The 24,869-nt window shown below is 34.6% G+C and overlaps 1 protein-coding gene and 1 non-coding gene across 2 annotated transcripts in view; one reads left to right on the top strand and one right to left on the bottom strand.

Moving 5' to 3' along the window:
- Nrx-1 (neurexin 1) overlaps positions 1-24,869 on the top strand; it is a 370,027-nt gene that overhangs the window by 254,558 nt on the left and 90,600 nt on the right. The window contains exons 11-15 of the mRNA XM_076377439.1: positions 4,891-4,998; positions 6,851-7,043; positions 16,475-16,666; positions 17,933-18,076; positions 18,512-18,729. Of these exons, the coding sequence (XP_076233554.1) occupies positions 4,891-4,998; positions 6,851-7,043; positions 16,475-16,666; positions 17,933-18,076; positions 18,512-18,729 (855 nt within the window). The remainder of the gene's footprint in view (positions 1-4,890; positions 4,999-6,850; positions 7,044-16,474; positions 16,667-17,932; positions 18,077-18,511; positions 18,730-24,869) is intronic.
- Trnas-cga (transfer RNA serine (anticodon CGA)) lies at positions 17,241-17,322 on the bottom strand. Its single transcript has one exon. It is a non-coding gene; the product is annotated as a tRNA-Ser (tRNA).

Genomic DNA, 24,869 nt, shown 5'->3' with positions numbered 1-24,869 from the left:
AATATTCCTAAAAACGGTTTTTAACTACTCCAGAGGATTTAGCTCGGCTCTCAGAAGTCCCTATTGCCGCTATATTAACGAGGCAGTTAATCATGCGCCCTGCATTGTGCTTAAAACCAAGAACATACAGAATCTCTCAGGTACTCCACACAAAGGGATGGCTTTGAACGTGATTAGTAAAATATGAACGTATTTAGTCCAATCGATAACAGTCGGTGTAGTAACTCATGTCGTTCGTAATACTCTTCACAAGATCGATATTTTCTCTTAGGTGGCTCGTCTCGTTAACTTTTCTCAATGCCTTGAGTAATCTTCTTGGACAAACGGTTGAGTTCGGTTCCTGTGGATTATTTCGTATGGGAAATCGATTTTCAATTTACGACGGCTAAAGGGGAAACTGCTCAGGGACTGAACGAAAGAAAGGAGGGACGAGTGAAGAGCGTTCTTATTTTTAGGTATACTCTGCGGTTTAGAAAAAGGGACAATCGTATACCGAGTCCTTGTAACAATCGAAACCATTCTGGTATTATGTTTCGGGGCAAATGGAGTAGGTACGTCAGGGAGTTTTATACGTGTCTGGTGTGGATGGTACTTATTAATATCAGAAATTCGAATGGAATTTTACGAATATTTGAATACCTATAAACACAGTTGGTTAGAAAGATGTAAAATATAATAGCTTCCTTTTAATGACGAAATATCATGAAAACGTTACCTAAATTTTTATTATTGATTTTACTCTTTTTTATTACTCCAACGAACATAAATTTAAAATAACATTCAATCTAATAGGAATTCAAGGAATTAAATACTCAATTTTATTAACTTTATTGATTTTAAAGCAAAATAAAGTACTGAAATTAATTTTATTATATAAATACAGCAATTTCAATGTTAACAGTGCAACGTTTGCGAAAATTCTCCAATTTCTGGTCCCAGCAAACTGCAACCCAAACATAAAATAATTTACAAACCAGAATCATGTTTGCTCGAACAATCTCACGTCTTTGCATTTCCACAGAACTAATACTCCTCAAAAAACTCTGCTTTTCACTTCAAATATGGGATTTCCCGTCAAAGTATCCACATCGTTAAAGATAATAAAGAGAGAAACGCGTCAGCTAATAGATAAGACAAATACGAAGCGACGAAATATACCAAACATGGCGAGCACACAGCGACGAAGGGGTAAGTTAGCGCCATTGGGCAAATTTAAGGAAAACAACGGCGGGAAGAATAAATAATGAGTCTCCTTACTCGTTGAATTCTCCACCCAACTCTACATCACGGAAATTGGCTCCGCTGTCATGGAGGCGCAATTACACTTCCCGCGCTTCGCGCCATCGCGTCGGTTCCTCCGCGGAACCGCTTTTGAATCCGGAATTACAGGCCCTTGCGCTTCGGAACGCAATCACTTCGGAACAAAGGGCTCGTTTTGCCAGGAAATTTTGAATACTTATAGCGGCACGGTGCAATAAGAGTTATGCTTCGTGACGAGGAAATGGGAAATGGGAGAAATTACGTTTCCCCTTATCAAACGCTGGCAGTGGTGAATTCAGAATGATTGACAACTGAGTTCAGTGCGTACAATGGACGACGAAGGACACGAGAGGGATGAAAAATGGATATGAGGGTAGGGTAAAGGTTAGGAAGGAAAAGTAGTAAAAAAGGGACTGGAGAATAGAAATAAGGTAATTAAGATAATTAAGGGGTAACTAGAATATGGGGAGGAAGGAAAGGTAGAGGAAGATTAGCGATAAGTAGAAGCAACGTAAGCAGAAGGTACTGGAATTAGAGTAGAAGTAGGTAGAAGTTGGATTAAGAATGAGGCTGAGTTAGATTAGGGAATGAGAAGTAAGACTGGAAAGAATTAATAGAAAATGGAGTTCTAAATTATGAAAGTACTTCAAAATTTTGGTACTCTTGTTTTACCTCGATGGATATGCATACTTGTTCCAGATCTAAAGATTCACTACTTTCAAAACACTAGATATATTTTACACTGCCATTTACTAAAAACAGCTGCATTGTTAAACCTTAGAGGAAAGAAAGGTACTTAGAGAACATTTGCAATTTTTCTGAGGACAATTTGTGCAAGATCAATATAGTGGCTTATTGAAAATTCCACACTTGTTTCAACAAATAAATACAAGCGAATCTATCAAAAAACTGGCAGGTTAAATTGGCAGCACTGATCAAAGCAGTATGGTATGTTTATAGATACACATACCACTAATGTACAAATTTAATTTTAATAAGTTAGTAGAACTAATCTTGTATAAATTATGCTAAAAAAATAAGTCGAAACAAGGAATGTATGTAGAAAGATACTCGATATTATTTTTTGAGTACCTACATTTTTCATGTTTTTCGTCTTCTGGGTATTACCTATATAGTACCCAGCGTGATAAAATGACATCACAATTATAAGCAATCATAGTATGAAGGTAGTTTTCCAACAATTCACATGTTGTATTTATTATCAATAACGTATCCGCATCTCATTGGTATCGTAACCAGTCGCTGCACAGACGTTCAATATTCCGAAGACTTGTTCAGAGTATTAGGGTGGCGATAGTCGAAAGTGGCGTGTGGCCGTATTTAAAGTCGAGCTACGTTATAAGGTCAGACGTGCTTCCTGAATAATGCAGCGCACGCCTAACCGCTATGAATCCGCATCAAACGAAATAGGTCCTCCCGTAGTCACCCCCTCCTTCCTTTGGTATTCTCCTTTTCTCTTTTCGCTGGCAATATCGTAAAAACGTGTCATGTGCTACCGTCGCATTTATCGACGAAACAGACGGGCAAGTCGTTCACAACGTTAGCGGAAACGATCAAAATTTTATTACAAAATCCTTAGTGTGCTTGAGATGATTTGCTAGAAGTAGACGAAAATTTGGGAGGAAGATAGGTCTTCAGTTTCTAAGAGTATTCCTTTGACTCTCGCGTGTTTAGAATGAGAACTCGTCCGTGTGAACTGTTTCATAGTTTCTACATTAGGTTTTACAGCGCAGGTCGAAAGATCGTAAATGCAAGGATGAGAGAATATGATCATGGATTGGGATATAAATAAGGATGGGAATTAGAAGAGAAATAAGAATTGCCTATATTCTTAATAGATTGAATGCTTATTGCTAGTAGCATAAGTATGGCAAGGGTGTTCAAATTAAGGGAAAGTATGTTGAGGACTTTTAGCATTTTAACTGTTTTATGAATGTCCCTTCATTGTACCAAAGGTAGTTGATATGTAGGATTGCATAGAACTACTTATAAATAATTTTAGTATGCAAGGTGTTCGACAACAGATGCCAAAAACTTGAGGACGTGATCTACCAAATAAGACAAAATCTAATAATAAGAAAATAGCGTTTGAGGCTTCTTTTCCAAGTTATTAATTCTCAAACACACTTCAAATGTCTGTGAAATGTGTTAAACTTTTGTAACTTATTCTATTATTGACGCAGTAGGTCAGGTGTAGCGATGCCAGTAGAGTAAGTCTCTTAGTCAGACACACCAGGTCACTTAAGCACGTTTCTAATTAATAGCCTTAAATTATAGAATCTCAATTACTGTTTACATTTTAATCTTACTTTCCACTATCATCGTCATCCACTTTACTCAAGATAATGATCACCTAAAAAGTTTTACAGTTTCAAAGCTAAAACTTCTCTGAATTAATTCTCATCGGATGTACTTTCAAGTCTTCAGCTCTCCAACTTCAAAAACGCGAATTCTTCGTCAACATTTCTCGCGAGTTTCCTCGTGCCTTGCCCAGACACCCTCCGTTGCGTGCAATTTGACTCAAGTTTGCGCTCGATGGAGAAACATTTCACTGCGATTAAACATTTTCAGACCCGATTTCTCTTCGATTTTTATGAACTTAAGTAACACTGATCCCTGTCTTTGACATTCGATCATTTCCAAACGCGAGCGATTCTCAATCACCAAAAGAATTTACCAAGTATACAGAATGTTTCTGAAAGTTGGTGCCAAACTTTAGGAACATGCAGAAGTCTTCAAAACTCTTCTTTTAGACGTTCTCAACAAGAAAGTATTGCCTACCTCTTAGCACACCAGTCCACAGAAAATGGATAAATTAATCGACTGTAAAGCATACATACTGTTTAAGTGATCCCATAGACCTACTCGATAAGTTCTAGATACATACACAGTAACTTTGCATGCTGTTAAAAGCTCCCAGTACAAAATACCTTATAACTACGAAATTAATGATACTTGCACCCATGTTCATTAAGACCTTTTACTTGTTTCAACGAGTATTACACGTCCCCAAAGTTTGGCCTCAACTTTCAGAAACACCCTGTGTACACATTCTCAGGACTCGACACACGCGATACATTTTCATGGACAATCTCACATCTCACCAAACCGTCAGCGTGATATTTTCCCCGCGACTGTAAGATTTTTTTTTCTCTTTTTTTCCCGTACGAGGGATGAGCGATAAAGCAACGAAACGAGAATTTCCAACGCGATAGAATTAACATCGAGACAGAGTCCTCTCTCTCTTTTTCGAGTTCCTCGATCCCGAGACGAACGTAAATCAGTCAGTCATGTCCACCGCAGGGGACTCGGTACTGCGCACTGAAATTGACGTAAAAAATTCGACCGAATGCGGGGACGACGACACGTGATTATTTAAACCATCGTGCATGATGAATGGACCTCGCCGCCCTGATGTAGCAGCGGATATTTTGGATTCGGAACACGACGGGCCGCCGACGACGCCCTGTCCGTTCCTTTCATTCTTCTCGAGGGGACGTCGAGGGATTTCGTTTCTGTCCTACCGTTTTTCTCTTACTTTCGTTCGGAAGTAACGGTGGCAGCCAAGAGCAGACACATTAAGGGCCGTCTGTCTGTCGTTTGTTTCAGGTCCTGCCACCCTGGAAGGCAGCCCAGTCTGGCAGTATATCCTTCAAAATTCGTACCAACGAGCCAAACGGACTGATCATGTACAGCCGCAGCGGAGCCCATACTAGGGTATGTGTTTCTTTCTCCTACTTTGTCAATGTGTAGCATTTCAGTCTCTTGGAGGGAGGGCTGTAAAGAGTGTCCAGAGAAGGAGTTTAGGGTTTGCATAATAAATCTGTGATTGAAAGGCAGAACGACACGTAGTCACATATTTCTGTTTTCGAGACATTGGCGTATAAAGTTTTCAATTTCGATACTGTTTTATGGATTAGTATCTTCTGGGTAACATATTTTTAGGGGAAACGATTGTTTTAATGCTATATTTCTCTTTGTAAAAATATGTATCCTATATTCTAGATGTCAATTAAAATCTTAATTTGAATTTTTTGAAAATGTGACATAGGTCGTTACAATTTTACAATCTTACAGCCTTATAATCACAGGAATAGTAATTGTGTAATTTATGTAGATGGCTTTTCTTTAAAAAAGAATCAAAGAATTCTCTCCTCCTCTCCTTCTTGAGTAGTAAAAGTATCTCGTAAATTAATACTATAATTAATATTTTCTAATGAGAATATTTTTTGTAGTAGATATATTTTTAAAGCTAATTTAGTTTTCAAATTTATTTTAATGTAGAATTTCTTGAGCTATTGAAAAGAGAAATCATAGCGAGATATGAAAGGAGAAAAAAAATTGAGAATGTAGTAGTCTGTAACACAGTTCACCAAAAGAGCTACAATGATGAAATTTTAGCAAAGTTCTTTCTATCCTGCTCCTACTAACTATATAGAAATTCTTCTTCACTTGTGGTGAATTGTATAATTTTGCATGCTGAACATAAAAGTGTAGATCTATGTTATATAATGAAAATTAAGAAAAAAAAAGAATTTAACTATTCTAAAAAATTTTATTAAAGCAGTTTTTTGAAAATAATTCTATTCTTTTCATGGATCCTTCGAAACACAACGTTGCTTTTTATTCTTTTTAAATTGTATAATTTTACTAGCTTAATAATAACACTGCAGTTAATCACTACTGTACATATATCATCACACCTTTGATTTACTTAAAATGAATATTAGATATACAAATTACGCATTTACTTAAGTAAAAGAAGAGTCAAGCATTTAGTATTATGTATTACTATCAATTTGTAAAGAAAATGCTACTTAAACACGGTTCAAACTACGCGCGCTTCTGTTACCACAAATTGCCGACAGGTGGCGCAATTGGAGAACGCTTAAATTTTCGATTTGAGTGGGAGCACCGACAGTACTACAGAATATGCGTTAACAATTAAGCCACAAGTTTCGAAATTTGCACAGGTTTAACTAGTATCTATTAATTAACAGTGAATCTAACAACCAAATAACAGAATCAGAGGTAATTGATTTTATGTAAGGTTATAAACAAACTTTATAATTGAGGTAATTTCTAGCACTTGTAATTCTTACATAATTCGTATCAGAAATTCACATGCTTAAAAACTTAGCAAATATTCGAAATCTACTAGAATTTATTAAAATCGATTAAAAAGTCGTAATATATCATTCAATACAGAATACTCTGTATAACTATATTAACCAGAAAATTGTATAAAATTTGAAAAATATATCTCACGAGATATTTTCTTTACAATATATCTTAATACTTTTTTATACGAAACATCACAAGAAATGAATTTAAGCGAAAAATCGTGAAGTTCTATTAAAGAAATAAGTGTAATTGCACTTTGCAACTACACTGTTGTACTTGTGAAAAAACAAACCATAGGAATTTGTTAAACAAAATCTCAGCCTAAATTAATATTAATCAATTGTTAATAATTAAACTAAATTAATATTATTTCCACCCTGTATATTTTTAAGAATAATTAAAGAGAATCGAGAGAATTAAACCCAGATTTATTGTATCTTTACAGCAAGATTTATTTGCATTCGAAGTTTTCGGCGGCCATTTGTATCTTCACGCTGATCTTGGAAGCGGGCCTGTGAAAGTGAAATCATCAAATAAGCGAGTCGATGATGGCACGTGGCACGACGTGGCGCTTCGTCGCGTTGAGAGGGATGGACGTGTCACTGTTGATGGCTGGACAGTGGAATTTCGTACGCCAGGTTAGTAATAGTCAATATTTGCTATACAAATTTCTACAATTTATAAATGGCAAACCAAAACCTGTGGCTACGCGCAGTTTTTATCATTTAAAGGGACACCACCCTTGCGCATCAAAAAATAGGTAAAGATTGGGAATATTTTTTCATAGGTAATTAAATGAATGAATTAAATGAGTGAAATGTTATATTCTCTATATTTTAGAAAATATAAATGGAAGTTTTAGCTTCATTTTTCAGCTTTTCGATGCTATTCTGGTTGCGATAGTAGGCAAGAACTGGGACGTCTGAAATGAAAAACTTTTATCATACAAAAAAATTGTAGAAATTGTTACAGTTTGAAAAAAACAGCGATTTTTACCACAAAAAAAAATCAATTTTACATGCTCGTAAAGAATTAAATAATTCAAATATCAAGGAATAGCACCGCCATTTTAGACTATTTTTATTTTTTTAAAATTGAAAAATGACGCTGACGCTAACATTTGTATAATCTCTAAAGGACTAAATTTTTCATCCACTAGGTACCTCTGAAGAAATTCCCAAAAACGTTGCTTATTTTTTGTCATGTTAGGGTAGTGTCCCCCATTAACTCGTACCTAAACCAAATCCTGAAACTACTTCCTCAACTACGTGAACGACAATAAGGGAAGAATAATCGCAATCGTAGAGAAAGCCATTCATAATTTAGAGTTACACACTCGAGATCACTTTTTTGCAGACGTAGTTAACCGTCTCATGCATGGAGCGTAATAAATCTCCCTCTCGTTCTTTTTTAATACGACCTTACAGTTTTATTAACGCTTGGTTTATTCGTTAAATCATACCTTCCAAGCTCAACACAATGGAGACAGATGAAACGCAATCTTCTTCTCCCCTCCTCCCTCTTCGATTCGTTGTCACGATCGCCTTCGTGCGAGTGTAATCTATCATGTTTCTAGACATAATGGTGGTGCAAACTGTGGAAGTGACGAATTGTGGAAGTCGCCGAAAAAGGAAAAACCTTTAATTGCACTTCGTAAGGAACTAAATATCGAAAGTTTTCATTTTTAGAATGACAACAAACTCTTTTTTTATAAACCATAGTAATTCTTTTATATAAAATCTTACAATTATTATATCTAGGATTTAGTTATAACTTGTTAGTTGAAACTTTAAGTTTCGTGTCATATAAAGAAGTCTGTCCCAACTAAGATTATTTTATGAACCTATCTCGATCTTTTATAGAGTAGAATTAGAATTCTCTAATAATCAAAAGAAAAAGCTATTAATTTGCCTAAAACTTCTTCCCATTATATTAGCAAAATTTGTGAATCCCTTTCTCATTACCACATACCCCTAAACTCTTAAGAACGTTCTGATCCTCCACTTCGAGAAACATTCAGGATCTCCTCGAAACTCTCGAAAGTCAATCGGAAGTCTATGCAAGCAATCTCCAACTTATTCATAACTCCTGAAAATTGATTCTATGATTGAAAAAGAAGAGAAAAGACAGGGAAGAGTGAATCCCGAGGCGGTATGAATAACCGTGCACAGAGGGTCGCAGCTTTATTAAACCGATAAATAAACAGAAAGCAACGAGTTTCCTGTGGCGGTATGTCTCATCGACTTTCCAGTAGTCCAGTTCAAATAATGGACCTCGAATTCGCCGCAAGAAATCACGTTTCCCATCTGCTCGTCGTATTTTCGACCCGAACCAACTGACTTCTTTTACTTCTCTCACTCTGTTTCCTTCCAGTTTGTACATACGTGCTGCTGTAAGTACGTACCTACGTTTCTCGACGTTAAACTCTGGCGCTGAACGATTTCCAGCGACGTCTTTTATCACAGAAACCGTTCAAAATTGTCGGATTTACGATCGTTACGAAAACACTGGTGTCGTGGGTTTAACACGTTCGACAGCTTATTTTATTATGGAGTTGATACGGAAGTTACTGGCGGGCTGACTGCTACGCGATCGAGGAATGGTATTGACGGATCAGTTCTGATGGGGCGAAGGAATTTTGTCGTTCTGCTTGTTGACTTTGAAGTGATGTCGTTTCGAAATTCAAATACTGCGTTACATTCCTTGTGACTGACAATTAGTGCAGGGGTTAGAATATTAAAATGCTATATGAATAGGGTAGCTTGTCCCGATTTTTGAGGTTTCGTCCCTATTTTGGATTCGACATCTTAGTGTCCGAAAAATATATTATATTTTTATATATTATAATAAATTAATTAAATATATTATATATAAAGTATAGAATACAGGATGTTTCATTGTAACGAAATTTTGAGAATTGTCTGTTTTAAATTCAACATAGATATTTTGACAGTAATGATATACTTAAAGAAGAAAGTATAAGTGACGTTGATTCCCAATAAGAATATCACAATTTAAGAAATATTTTTTAGGGATCAGTTTGGAACCTTTTCAGACAAGATATTATTAAAATTTCATCAGTTTGTAATTAGCCAGCACCATCACTTACAACAGAAATGTACTGTAGATGTACCAAATATGAATCTGATTAATTTGCGTTTATTTTGAACTAATATTTATAGAAAATTCATAGGTGCTTTCAAAAATAACATTGTGGGCTTATTTCTCTGTCTCTCTATAATTTATTAGAATTAACATTTAGGAGCAGTATTCATCGTTAAAATCTGACTTGCATTGCATCATCAAATATATCTATTTTCTTATACCCTGAACATAATTGCGATAGTCATGTTCATCTCAAAATATGAAAACAAAACGACTAATGGACCTGAATTATCGTCGACAAGCTAAAATTCAAGCTGAACACTGAGTTTACAGTTCAGCTACAAACAAATCAACAGTTCCAATATTTTTGTTTGCATCTCTCTTACCTCAGTAGCGATCTTTTTGGCCAATGCGTATAATCCACAATCCCGAAATTGGTAATCGTGGAACGCCGAAAAAGAGATTCATCATATCGCTCAAACTATGTACGTATGTATGTATTTATTTCCTGTTTGCGGAACTTTGGCGTATCTCTTCGGTAACCACCCGAATTACACGGCCAGTTAATTTGCCCGTGAAACTCGCCTTTGCGACTCAACTCTTCAGCAATTTCAACCTGAAAACTGTGCTTTTCAGTCAAACGAATTTGCTCAAATTCTTGGAGTGTGAACGTTCCTGTAGGTCAATTGCGTCTGAATCACGCAAAAGAACTTTGCGTGATTGAATCAAATTCTTTCAATCAACTCTGGTATCGTTGATAGTAAAATTTCCACTGTTCTTCACGATTATCGGAAATTTAGATTTCTTATAGAAAAATATTTCTATACATGTTGTGGAGTACTTTTCAGTATTTCTCTTTTTAGTAGTGCAAACAAATAATTAGAAACACACGATTTTACAGATACTATTTGTTTTGGGCTTTCACAGCTATTAATCCATTAAAGGGTTACGCTATACATACAGGGTAACTCATTTGAAGTTTTGCATGTAATTATCTCCTACACTATAACTCGTTTCAAGAAATGTTTCAAATAAAACTTAGCCTGTATCTAGGGAAACGTCTTGATAGTCACAATTTTTTTTCTTGATTTTGGATCTTGATTTGAAATATTTATTGAAACGAGCTATAGTTTAGGAGATAATTACATGCAAAATTTCAAATGGCTCATCCTATATACGTAATGACCAAAATAAATCCATAGCAAAAATTACATATACGGACATATATACAATTATTAAAATTCTTGTGTATCTCAATATTAGTGTCAGTCACGTGTCCTTACTATTCTTGAGACTGGACTATGCGAGATCCTCAAAAAACTACAAAATTTGTTTTCTATGTTCGTTATAACGTATGACCTAATTTTGCATACAGGTTGCATACATATGACACATATACAAGATGAGTCACACAAATGTATCGCCTGAATCTTCTTGTGAACTATTTGTTGTATGGAACAATGTTCCAAACACAAGTTGTTTAGTATCAAGAGGAGCATACTCAACATTCATTTAAAATATTTTTCCATACAACAAATATTTCACAAGAAAATTTAAATGATACAGCTGGATTCACCCTGCATATCCTAGTGGCGAAAAATTCGTCTCACTGTACAGACACTTTCATTGATGAACCGTAACACTCAAATTGTTGAAAGCTAGAACCTCAGAAAAGTGTCTACATTAAATTAACCACAAAGGTCTTCCCACAAAAAGCGCGTGACCTTCAGGAACATGAATCACCGCAATTTAAACCACGATTAAAGTTAAGCTAATGAAGTAATCTGCCTAAAAAAAAAGCATCCGCATCCAGGGCGACCACGGAAACCGCCGTCCAGCCGATAAGCTAGAATTGTAGGCGGAGGACATTACACAATCGTTTTAATAGTGTCAGCGTGACGGTCAATGTTAGAGGATCGGTTCCCTTTTCTACCAATTTCCTGTACCTCTGGGAATCGATGATTAATTGGTTGGACTAACTTTTTCGTCCCGAAAAGCGCGCGTCTGCTAACAAACATTATTACTGTAACATTAGCCTGTCTGGCCTGCCAATCGATCTGAATCGCTGGACACTAGTCCTCGAAAAGTTTGGTCACAATTTAGAGGAATTTTATGAAAATTTATATTTCGAAGATTTTGTTTCAAGCCTAGTTAGTAGTGTAATTATTTATAATATCGCATATATGAAAATTGCAGAAACCTAATATTAGCTCTCCATAGGAGAATTTATGAACATATTTTTTCATATACATTAGACAAACTGGGTCAATATGTCGAAGTCTTTTTACTGTTCCAAGTTTTAAAAAAATCAGAAAAAATTCTAGAATACTTATCAAAGTCTACTACCTATATTATAGAATTTTTCGTTAAAGGAATTCAATGATTTATCGAAATCTGATGTCATTGTAGATTTGCAAATATTAAACTAATATCGTAGAAGTATTTAATTAGAAGAGATACAGAGACATCTAACTTTCAGTGCCATCAAACTTATTTTATTTTTCCTGGAAGTATTCACTTTCTATTTTTGCCTATATTATATTAACTTTTTCCTGCTCCTTCCGTATCGTAAGATCAACAATATGTATAAAGAAATAAAACCCAATTATTAACTTTGTCGTGCATTAAACCATCGTGGAATTGCGTGCCTCATAATGCTGCGAATCTGTGTAAATATAAGCATCGTCTGCGAAGGCACGATGCAACACGATATACCGTGAGCATCCACGTTTCACTGGAAATGCACCCGTCATGATCAGCAAATTTCAAAGTAAACGGCTGTTTTCCGGAGTTCAACTAGTACAATTGCTGATTCGTCGACGTGTATCGCGTTTCCCGCGAAACTTGTGATGATGAAGTGGTCATACTTAGTGTACAAATTACAGTATCGCCTAAGGATACGAATTTAACGCAAATACACTGCAGATGAGAATAAAATGAAATGCTCAGATACATATGATTCTCTCGTGATTCTCAATAGCATTTTTAAATTACATTTTCGTGAACCTTGTGACATACTATCCCGAAGCACGTAACTTTTAAAACCGATACAGAATCGTTTCAGGACCGATACTAATAATAGGTTGTGGAACTGTAACCGGAATCAATATCGGCCAAACCCCTTTTCACCCTCAACAGTTACGTCATTTTGGCTCTTCATTTCAAGAACCGGAACCGATATCATAACAGTTTTCAACTTCTGTTTCCAACAGTTTAATTTAATCTTTTTTACACTGTGTACAATTTTTTTCACTATCGTCATGAATGTTTAATTGCTTTTCTGCTGCTACGGAACGTATTGTTAATCTGAATTTAATTAAAATTAAATTACGATGCTTTCAACATTTTATCCCTTTCTGTTATTGAGCGGATGTTATAAATAATACTGATAAACGGCGATGTTGATTTCAATGTTTTTGTATGAAATAAGTAATGGAAGGCCGATAGTGAAACTCTGTAACAAACTTTTTCATATAAACATATGTTTGTGGAGTTATGAAAATTGACTTATTTATTACTGTCGATAGAAATATTTGAAAATTTAATTCGAATCGTCATTCACTGTTGCCGTTTTAAATTATTTATTTATGAATTTATAGGTATACATATGAAACCAAAAATAAGGTTTATGAAATTCATAAATATAGGCCACAGAAATTGATGAAATTAAGAATTTCAGAATTTAAGAAATTAAGAAAATGAGCAAATCTAACTTAAATAACTTAAGTTAAATCTCGAATAATTAACGTATTTATAAAAAACCAGTATTTCACGAAATATTATATGACATGCTCCCAAGTCAGACATACAGTTAATAAAAGTCGTTAATTATTCAACGAATACAATCCATAAGAGAAATTAGAATAAAATTACTTGACATAAATTTTATCTACAAAATGGCGACTACCAATTCAAGCTAAAATGTTTCTTTGGCAAAGCTAAAATTTTGCAAGAACGTTTTGGCTCTTCAAGTTTTGGTTGGGCTTTTATACGATCGTATCTGGTAACCATTCTCAAAGTGTTTGCTCTTGACTCTTCTCCACAAACCATAATCGTCTTTTCGCTTCGCATCCATTGTTCTTTGGTATTTATCTTTCCTTCGTGGATCCCCTTATGCATTTTTTTAACCACTTTGTCTTCTCTTTACATCACTTTACGTGGAGAAAATAGGAATCATTTGAAAGAATTCCACTTCCTTGTCTCAAAGAACTAAACAAGATATTTTAAGAGGAAATATTATCTCAATACATGTTCAATTTGTTAAAATTTTGGAAAATAACTTCATTCCTCTCCTAACGCATTCCATATTATCTTCAATCAATAACAGATTCCAATAAAAAATACTCTAAAAAAACTTTAACGAAATTTCAATTTTTATTGGTTGGAATTTCTCAATATACATATATACATGTACAGTAATAAAACTAGAAATTTTATTTATTAAATCATCAAATATATCCAGTGAGTGGAATAATATTTACAAGTAATATATCATCCTTATAATCTGATTGAACCTAGTACTTACACAATTTCTCCAGTTCCACTCAAAAACTCTAAAACACAGAAATCAAATTTTTTAGAAATAATAGATCTCCACTAGCCGAATTTATCTGTCGTTGCATTTATGCCACAGGCCCATACTTCGCTGTGTGGCGTTCAAACAGCGAAAATTGGTCTCTCTTCCATTCGCGATCTTCGTCCCCCTCTTCAGCCTCTGAAAATAATGTCGTTCGGGCGGTAACTCGCAAAAAGATTACGAGACGATTAGGCACGCTCGCGGTCGCGGATGGGGATGGGTTTTCGCAAAGAGGGACCATTATTTTCATAGAGGTACGTCATCCCCTGGTACGCACGCCGAGGGTAATTCGAGCACCGCCACTGAATTCTCCCCCGCCCCTTGGCCCACCGACGACCCTCGTTTTTCACGAGAGGGAAATTTAGTTTTGTACCGAGGAGAAAAAAAAAAAAAAGGGAAAAAATTGCAGAGGATAATAGACTTTAAGCGACTCTCGCGACTTTTTAATTAACGTTGAATTACGGACCTCGTCAACGTTCTCTGAGCGTCAGGCCGAATAATTAACGATAGTTTGAGCGCCGCCCCCTCGGACCAGCACGCGTGTCCCTCTGGTGTCCAAATACGTGCTAATGGTAGAGCGGGACGCGAGGAAGTTCCATGTGTAAGACTGGAAAGAAGGTCAAGCGTAATTTTAAATATATTGTAGTGAAAATAGAAGTGATTAGAGGGTTTAACTCTTCATTTGCACGTGAGAGTGTATGTGAGTGTGTATTCCTATTTTAGAGGGGCTATTTCTGGACGATAGGAGTATAAATTAATAGACGGTGAAACTTCAAAGTGTTCGTTTGTGTTAGTTTAGAATTTAGAAGCACAGAGAAATTTTATGGTGAATTATGTTTTATTTTAACTCTGTGTTACTTATAGGGTAATTCTGGGAAAAATGGCCCTGCGAGTGAGTTGACTCAATCTTAGATTTTATCTAGTGTGATTTTAGTTAATATTAATTATAGGTCATAACAATCGTTTCTTTTGTTTGTTTAAAATTGAGAAATGATCGCCACAAACGAGTGCAGATATTGATATATGTCTGATATAGGTGATGATTTTATATACCTAAATGAATGTGAATGAAGAAACTATGTTTTTGGTGTCATTTCCGTGTTATTAATTATTCAAAGTCACAGATAAGTCAAAGACATAAAAATGTGTCTTACTTGACTTATTCTACTAGCATCATTGCGTCTGGGTTAATTAATTCACGCCGACAGTGGAATAGATCCCCAGCTGACTAGGGATATGTCTGAACACATTTCACGTGCATGTCAAGAGATATGCTTTTGCTCTAAACATGAACTCAAGAATAGAGACTGAATTGTCAGTGATAAGCTGCACCTGTTGTGAATTTGAAGAGCAATAAACTATTATATTTATTAGTAACAGTATAACACAATTTCTTTTAGTACGAATTCTATGTAGAATTCTCAGAAACAATTAAGGCTGCATGTTAAGTACATTGTTAACAATTACCTAGAAACTGGGAAATGAAGTCACGAACGCTATTTCGTTATTCTTTACTTTCGTTTTCTTTTGATATATATGTATAGGATTATACATATTTTTAAATTTCTGACACCTGTTGTCGAACACCCTGTATATAGGGATATACAAATAAAAGGAAATTGAAATATAGAATTTACTGTATGAATACACAAAAATCTTAGACCTCGTTTTGACTTCAGACTCGATAACTTTAATTTCATTTACAACATGACAAATGAAAAAGTAAAAAAGCTACGACAAAGAAAATATTATATTTATCATCTATGTAGATAAGCTGTTTCGCATTTGATATATGGAGAGTGATGGAAAACTCCAGTCGGAACGATGAAACTCTCATAGTTAGGCCGGATTTTCCACAAAAGGGCCCCGAAAGTTAGTTCTTGATACGCTTGTTTCTCACCATCGCCACGGAAGCTATTTATTAACACCTTTCTGGCCATCTATTCGCGATTATATTCGCGACAGTGTAGAATGTGCACTGAAATGTACCTACGAATCCTCTGAACTCTTCATCATATGTCCTATACGAGCTTATGAATCATACTAATCAGAATTTTCATTAGAACCTATTACATAGAAGAAAATACTATAAATTCAGAGGATTCATTAAACTAATAATACAATTTTTTAAGTACTGACTTCCTTAATTGTCACAGAATTTTTCTGATTTTTATACTTTGATGAGCATTTGATTGATAAATAGGTAATTAGTGACAGCGTTATGATTTGAGAAAAACAGATATAAAATTTACTGATTTATATCCATTCACTTTCGGTAATACAGAAACAGCGGTATCGAAATGACAGCCAGGACAAATATTCGCCTGTTCACTCGAATAAATTCCATCGACACCGAGACTAACAGCAAAATAAATTTTGTTTTTCCAGGCGATTCTACGCAATTGGACCTGGATGGATTGCTATACATCGGTGGCGTTGGAGCCCCATTCGCACCCTTAACAGTGCCCCCAGTATTGTGGACAGGCGCCCTTAGACAAGGCTATGTCGGTTGTATAAGAGATTTGGTCATAAACAGCCAACCAATCGATATCGCTGGATACGCTCAGCAACAAGATTCTGGTAAAAAACTATCTACAAATTTTATGGTGAAATCTTAAGCAAGTAATCTGAATTCCATTAAAATTTATACAGTCCTCGAGTAGTACATTTTATGAAAATTAACTTCGGGCAACATTTCGCATATTATGATTGCAATCCAATGCGTTTTACTTCGAATGTCTTAACTTTTAATTAAAATATTTATTTTACGAGTAGTACTTCTGAAGGATATGTACATATGTATTTTAAGTAATATAGTTTTTATTCTAATACATTGTGTACAAATGAAAAAATATCTAATCATAAAATACTGTTTTTACATATAGGGGAAAATAATATTTAATAACAATATTTGGCACATTTATTGAAATCATTAATGTAATAGTGACAGAAATGTAAGACAAAGAATGATAAAGTACAGGTGCGAAAAGACATGATTAGAAAGTATACCTACATGTAGTAATTGTACTAAAAGTGATAGTATTTAATGTTTATTATTTAGGCAAAAATTATTTTTTATCATAAAATGTATTTATGCAACACTGAGAATGAAAATTATTATGAAAAAACATTTTTTAGCAAAAAAAACAAATTTCGCTGCGGACAGGATTCGAACCTGTGCGGGCATAGCCCATCAGATTTCGAGTCTGACTCCTTAACCACTCGGACACCACAGCTTATGAAAGCAGGATGTTCTCGAAAGCATTTGAAGAAAATTATAACCTTCTTAAAACCATTTTAAATAAAATTTGTTATTATTATTTATTTAAAAATTAATAACAAACAAATATTTTTGAGTTATATTTATAAAATATTTATGAGAGGAAAATACAATTCATTTCAAATATTGCTTTCCAAACATGAAATATTTTTTTGTAAAATATGGATTTTTATCCATACAGATAAAATTATATATATTTATTTATAGATATAATAAATTCATTTTTATAAATATACAAGTTAAAATTAGATAAATATTTTTCAATTCGAATCGTATACAAATAATGAAATAATCAATTACATAAATTAATTAAATGTTTAGAAATTTGTTCATTCAAGAAAAGTTGAAATCCCATATCTTTCTTATAGAACTTCGTACTATTTATAAGACATAATTAAAAAATCGTTTTAATCGCTATTCGTTAGTCGTCACAAAAATTACAACGAAATTTTCCTTTCAAACTGAAAAGAGAAATAAAAGAATACTCCCCCTCGAAAGGATGAAATACTTGAACCAGGAACACTTGTCACTGTCTACGTAATTTCGTTCCCTGGACAATTTTGCAGGCGCTGTCAGGCCAGCTTGTCATACTCAGCCACCTCACTGCCCTTCACAACCGTGTATGCACGGAGGCCATTGTCTCGAGGGGTGGAACAGGTTTCACTGCGATTGTACTGGAACACCTTTCACGGGTCCAACGTGTGGAAAAGGTGAGAACGAATTTTTCTTCTAATCCTATTTCATGCACTTAAAATTATCTGGACGATCGATTTGTCGTGACTTTTTGTACAAAATATTGAATATAAAATGAGAAAATGAAAATTAGAGATGGCAAGAAGTGATATATTCTTCTATATTCTATTTATTAATACATTAATATCGCATCCTATGTGGTCATGGAAAAAATGCTTAATTTCTATCTTCTCTATAAAATAAATTTTACACGACTTCACAATGTACTCCAAAATGGCGATACAAGTCACTATTCACATAGTGACCTGTGTTCATTTTATTTTATTCACGTTTCGAAAATTTTAAGAAATTAGACAATTTTTTTAGTAAAGTAGTAGTAATTAACTACTCTTGCCATACAGTTTGGTAATATTTTCGTATTTTATACAGAATTTTGTCTTCTTTCTTTTCAGATGCATCAACGTTGCATCTAAACGGAACACAGCAGATGACAGCGCTTATGCCAGAAGATTCGAAAACGCAAGCAGAAGAAGTGGTGTTGCGATTCAAGACGACTAGGCCACGCGGACTTCTCCTATCGACGAGTCTCGAAAACAGTTCCGACCGATTGCAAATCTATCTCGAAGAAGGCAAGGCAAAAATGCTGATCCACATCGGGGACAAAGAAAAGGTAAGTCAGCTTAAAGAAATATTTAAAGGCAGAGTTTCATACGAGCAAACGCTATTACCAACCAAATGAGGAAATGTCCCTACAATCTGCGCTAATTAAGCAGCTTCTCAGTATAATTTCTGCAGAAGGAAAGGACTTCTATCCCTCTACTAAAGGGAGGTAGTGAAAGCTTGATTGTCTCCTTGTGCTCCATTTAAAGCAATTTCGCAAAGACGTTTGCGTGAAGCAGAACCTAAATTTGTCTTCCCTTACGATATTTTACCACAACCCTGAACATAACTTTCTCAGAGGGATTATTTCTTGTATGTTCTTTCTGGCAAAGCATAAAGCATTAATACTGCGATGAATTGGAACCCCGATAGCGCAGCCAAATTCGGACGACTTTGCACAACCCTTTGCACGATCATAATTCATCGATCTGACCTGCCTCATTTTTCCATGACAGAATAAATTGGCTGTAAAAATTCAAATCGAAGGAAAATAGAGGCGATCGATGGAGCCCCATGTATTCATAATTCATGGCAGACCTCGAGGCTTTGAGTTCTTTGGTAGGAAGAACACGTATACAGCATTGACTGTTCATTGAAAGCTTGCCTTCAGATATTAATTTATATACATAATAAGATCGAACTTAGGTACATAACTCACATTTTAATGGAAGAGCTAGAAATTTTGGATAGTGAATTAAAATTTAGCTTGGAGGCAAGTGAAAGTATGTAAATTAGTAATTTACATATTTATTACTGAGAATAATTTATGATAATGACATAGAGAATAGTATTCCTAAACTACTTGCTAGAATTTTGCTAATATAGAAGATTAAAATTCTCTAAATTCTCTAAATTCTATATAGGTATATCAAAGAGCTTTATTTTCATTAATAAATTAGAATTAGAATATCCAATCGAGTGTCGAATTTTCAGATTGAATTATCAGTGTAGAATCTGACTCTGCATCAAGAGTGTTCTTTCCAAACAACGTTTCGTACTCATCCATCTCAAAACTCATCTTGCGTGCATCCACTCCAACAGATCGATAGCCTCCACGAGCAATGCGAAATCGAAACATTCAGCATTTGTTATTTAATCAATATGTACCACCCACCTCGTTGCTTCAGTGCACGTCGTTTCGCTGTACGCTGCACCCTTATTCAACCTGAAACCACTACGTGTGGTAGAAGAACAATATACATTGGAGAACGTTTCGTGCTTGCAAGTTATAGTTTTTGCAGTGTCTCTCAAATTTTGAATACCCTTAGCGTGACCAATTCGTGCTTTCTGGTACTGCAGACTGTCCCATGCCAATGGGAACAATCAAACATGCTCGACGTTTAATTAATACAGTGCAATTCAGCATAATACATTGCAAGGAAATATTAGAGAATAATATAGACAGAAAGAATAGAGGAACTATTTCTTATATACTTTTATCTAGAAAACTTTATCTTTAAACAAGAGAAGTATTTTATTTAATATCTACTTTATTTCATTATTTGCTAATATAAGTTACCTATACCGTAATCTAATAAATAGTACTTCGTTAATCACTAGATATTTTTAATTACACGTTAACTCGCTGCAATGATTTTTATTTTAATTGGTTGTCTGTTGTTTCACACATTCTCGCAACCCTATTCAATAATCATACATATTTTCAGCTTTCATTGACAGCTAGCTTTTGAAAACATCGAAATTGTTTTTCCACAATTTCTGAATTGTATAGAAATACTCGATAAATGCAAACAGGACAAGTTTTAGATATCTGTTTTTCAACAACAGATTCCCCACAGTTTTGTTAAATTTTAAATGATCATTGGATATGCAGGATGTCATATAGTGAAGTCCAATTCTCGCTTTTAAAATCGACATGTGTAATATAAATAATTGGTAATTTTTTAACATCGAGGAAGTTTGAGAAACGCTGCACACGTAGAGTAAACATTTCACGATTGTTCTTGTTATGATTGTCGCACCATCGTTATTCCTCCTCTCTGTAACCCCTGTCTCTACAAGCTACTGCACGTCTGTTATTACAGCATATAACATTTTCGTTACGCAGTCTCGCTATATGTATACATCTCGTAATGAATTATAACACCTATGGTGCTCCTGCAGATCTACGGTTAAAACAATTGTACTTCGTAGCTTTAAAATAATTAAACTGTTGAATCGGCTATTTTAAAGTTACTAATTCCAAATTCCAGCATCTGCCTAAAGGATTTTCCATTCTGAATTTTTAGGAGTCACTTACGAGAAAACGTCTAGTAATTGACACTGACTCAGTCATTACACTTTCTGTGAATTGAATTCAAAATCAAGACACCTGTTTGAAATTCACTAGATTGACACATGAACCGCTTAGTTGCCAAATCGATTAACCCAAGAAAACAAAAATATTTGTATTTTTTTTATATATAAGAAATTAATAGACTGCAGATTTTTATGCATTAAAATTTGAAATATGTGAAAAGTTACAAAAGTAAATATAATATTAAAGAATGTAGAAAATATGAAAAATAGAGTGGAAATTATAGTATTGAAAAAGTGGAAGGAACTCGTATTCAGGTTCTATTTCTCTAACTGTGTTTATAAAAATCGACAGTATAGAAATTAAGTATTAATCAAGTGCTACAGTGCTTTCAGCACATTTGAAATTTACTTTCTAGTAACGAAACATGATTATAATTCTGATAAGTCATGACTAAAATATTTTTTAATTCAGAGCTAATACGAAAAAGAAAGTTGGTTTCGTTCATTTTACTGAGTTTGAAGTTTAAATTCAGTAATTTTGTAACATTTCATGAAGTCAGCTCTTCAATTCATCAAATATGAACTCTGCTAAAATGTTAATTCTATCCGACTCTTTGTGCCTGTGGTTCAACTTCGATTTAATTACAACGGTCGAAGTTAGTTGCGCAGTCGCCCGAAATGAATGCCCTTCCGAATCGTATCCCAAAATGCCTCCTAACTAGAACAGATGATTCGTAATCGAACCCAAGCGAGTGATTTCGAGCGCAGTCAAAGCGTATTTGGTCCGTCTGAGGCAAGCGCATTTCCTAATCCCAAATATGACGTTTGGCGTGTATGCAAATATTGCCGCTGAGCATTCAATTTCTCAGTCTACGGCTGTAACTAATTCTAAACGTCTCAGCTGAGAAATTTGAGAAGCATCTTATCTTCTATAGAAAGATTCAAAGCTTTCTCCTCTTTCAAAAGATCCACTAGGTAATATAATGTAGTTTCGTGAATGTAGACTTGTAGAACCTTTATTGAGATAATTATACTAATTTCAATAAACTTCAAGTGGAGTTTTCTGAAAGAATAATAGATCTATAAATTGTATGATTAATCTAGTGAGAAATAATACTGAGAATTATAAATGTATTAGTAGTATAAATTACAGAATAGGAGCATAAATTAGAGAAGCCAAAATTTTCAAAATTTTTTATTCTGAGGAACTCAGAATTACTATTTTTTGATAGTATTTTCAGCGAATATTATACAGAAGGTAGTGTTAATTAATTGTTTCTCTGATTTTATATTATATAGTATAATTCATCAATTTTTGTATAACAATAACTCTAACAAAGACAGGTGTTACCTCTGTGTTTGACGCATCATCTGATCTTTAGTATGTACCCAAGAAGTTTCTATTTTCCTGAGGAACACGTATTTCATTTATCTAAAGTAGGATTACAAGTGTGTTGCGTCTTATTCAAGAAAATCGAACTGGAAGTACAGCTGCGAACGCAGCCATTCAAACCGGAAACGCTGAGCGTCAGAACACAACCACGTGCGATTAGAGGAGATTGTAATTTACGTTTGTGTTTCAATCTCGATCTCTACACGTTCTCGATAATTGAACTGAATAATTGATCCGGTAATGAGTCTTGAAATTGCAAATATTTAACCATAACCGAATAATATACCAATTCTATATTTTACCCTTGTCGAATAAATACCTATTACTCGAAAATAGGGAATAGAAATTTTGAGTGTTTTAATAGAAACATAAATTGATCTGGTAATTTCGTAGCATTTGTTATCAGCTGAACAAATCAAATTACATGTACCTATGTATAGGGAGCACGCTGGTATTTGGGTAAATAGATTTGCAGCTGCCTCTCTAATAAATAGGTGGAAATGAAAATCAGGTCACTGGGTGAACGCTGTGTTCTAATTAAATGGGTCGAATTAATTAAGGGCGAGTGAAATTATGCTTACAAACGTCTACAATATGGATTAATGGTTTCTGAAGCGATACAATAGATGTGATGAAATTGTTCACACGGATATTGAAATTCAATCAATGCGACAACTGCTTTTGTCAGCGCCATCATTCAAATTCGCGCAAGGAAATTCCAAAAAATATTATATTACATTACGTCTCCAATATTTAAGTACTGAATAATACGAAAATAGCTCAAAATATTCGCTGAAAGGAAAAATTACAGAACAAAAAAACTTCTGATATTTTTCTTCTTCAATATACATGTCTTTTCTTAACTTGGATACACTTGTTATTCAAGAACAGCAATATTTTTATTTTGTTCACGTAACTTCATAAGATTTGTCACTGTGCTCCATTGTAAATCCTGATTAGTTATAGTCTATGTATAGCAAATTAGAAAGCTCACAATTTCGGGAGAATGTCTCCACTTGTCTTTTGGATACGAAAAAAAATTAGCTGTACTTAAAACAGGCGAATTAAAGCAGGACGAGCGATGATGGCTCAAGGAGAGAGATAACGAATTTACATTACGCATCGACTAATGAACGAATCGTCAATCTACCCTCCAAATCGTCCAGCAATTTATAGGATGACCGATTGGAGGCACCGTGATTACAAAATTGGTTACACATACCTACGTAAGTTCACAATCAGGTGAAATAGTCAGCATGGTTGGATGTAAATTAACAGAAAAACGTTTTAGAATTTTCTTTCGTTTATTTATTTGATTGTTAGATGTAACAATCAATGAAAGGCGTAACTTTCTTTAAAATTAATAGACGTTAGGTACAATTGGTATAAATGTTTTATGGAAATAAGTATTTTGAGCTATAAGTGATGGTGACTGATGACCATCATGGCAGTCGACATGTTAGTCATTTCTTATTATTATCTAAAGGCGAATTTAGACTTTTCACTATGGATGATCAGCGTGGATGATTTATTCACAATAAAAAATATAAAGATTGTTTTCATCTGCGTTTTATCCATACTGAATATTGAAAGTGAACAGTGAAGGAACTAGAACCTGGATTCATGTATACTGAAGTTACAGTGATAAATGCAAACCTAATATTTCTAGTATTTTACAATATTTTTCTACAAGGGATAAAGTTGTTAATTAAATCTTGGAACTCACTATTTCACTCGCCGTCGTATTGAAAACTAATGAAGTGAATTCAACTACTGTACTGGTCTAAATACTACAACTTTCATCTTCCATTTTCACTGTGAATGAATCATCTGCGATGATCACTCAAATTGAAAAGTCTAAATTCACCTTTAGGAAATCACAGTGATGCTACCATATTCTGTTACAATATCGAGGATATCCCAGGTGAGAGTTAATTCCCAATATTTTCTCTCCAATTATCTCAAATCCTCTCTAAAAATACTAATGAAGCATTGAGAGTAACATCGAACTCCGCCACTCGAAAAAATCGGAAAAACAGGCAATCTAAAATATTGGGATTCGACATAAACGCCATCACATCTGGTGAGAAAAAGAAAAACATTATTAACACCACATTAAAAACACAGTTTCCCTTAATAACATATCTATGCAAAGGATTTACTTCATCCAACATTAATTTCTTCGATTTTAATTAACATTGTCACCTTACTCAAGACAATTACGTGTATTCCCGACGTGCACATGACTTGGTTAAGTCCCTCCCCTATGTCGAACCCCAACAATGCATCTTCATAATAGATTAATGCTACTAACTCAAATTCAGAAAAAATATACCTAAACCCCTCTTGCACTCAATGCCTTTTCAAACCTTTTCAGGATATTCCTATCCTCTTACCCGATCGCCCTCAGAGGTCCCTACCCCCACCTCGCCCCCAAAAATACCAGCAACCCCTAGTTATCCATTTCAATTAAATATCGCGGCCGCAGCCAAGCCAAG

Source organism: Calliopsis andreniformis, chromosome 5, assembly GCF_051401765.1.
Source record: "Calliopsis andreniformis isolate RMS-2024a chromosome 5, iyCalAndr_principal, whole genome shotgun sequence".
NCBI classification, from domain to species: domain Eukaryota; kingdom Metazoa; phylum Arthropoda; class Insecta; order Hymenoptera; family Andrenidae; genus Calliopsis; species Calliopsis andreniformis.
This window is presented reverse-complemented; position numbering and strand designations above follow the sequence as displayed.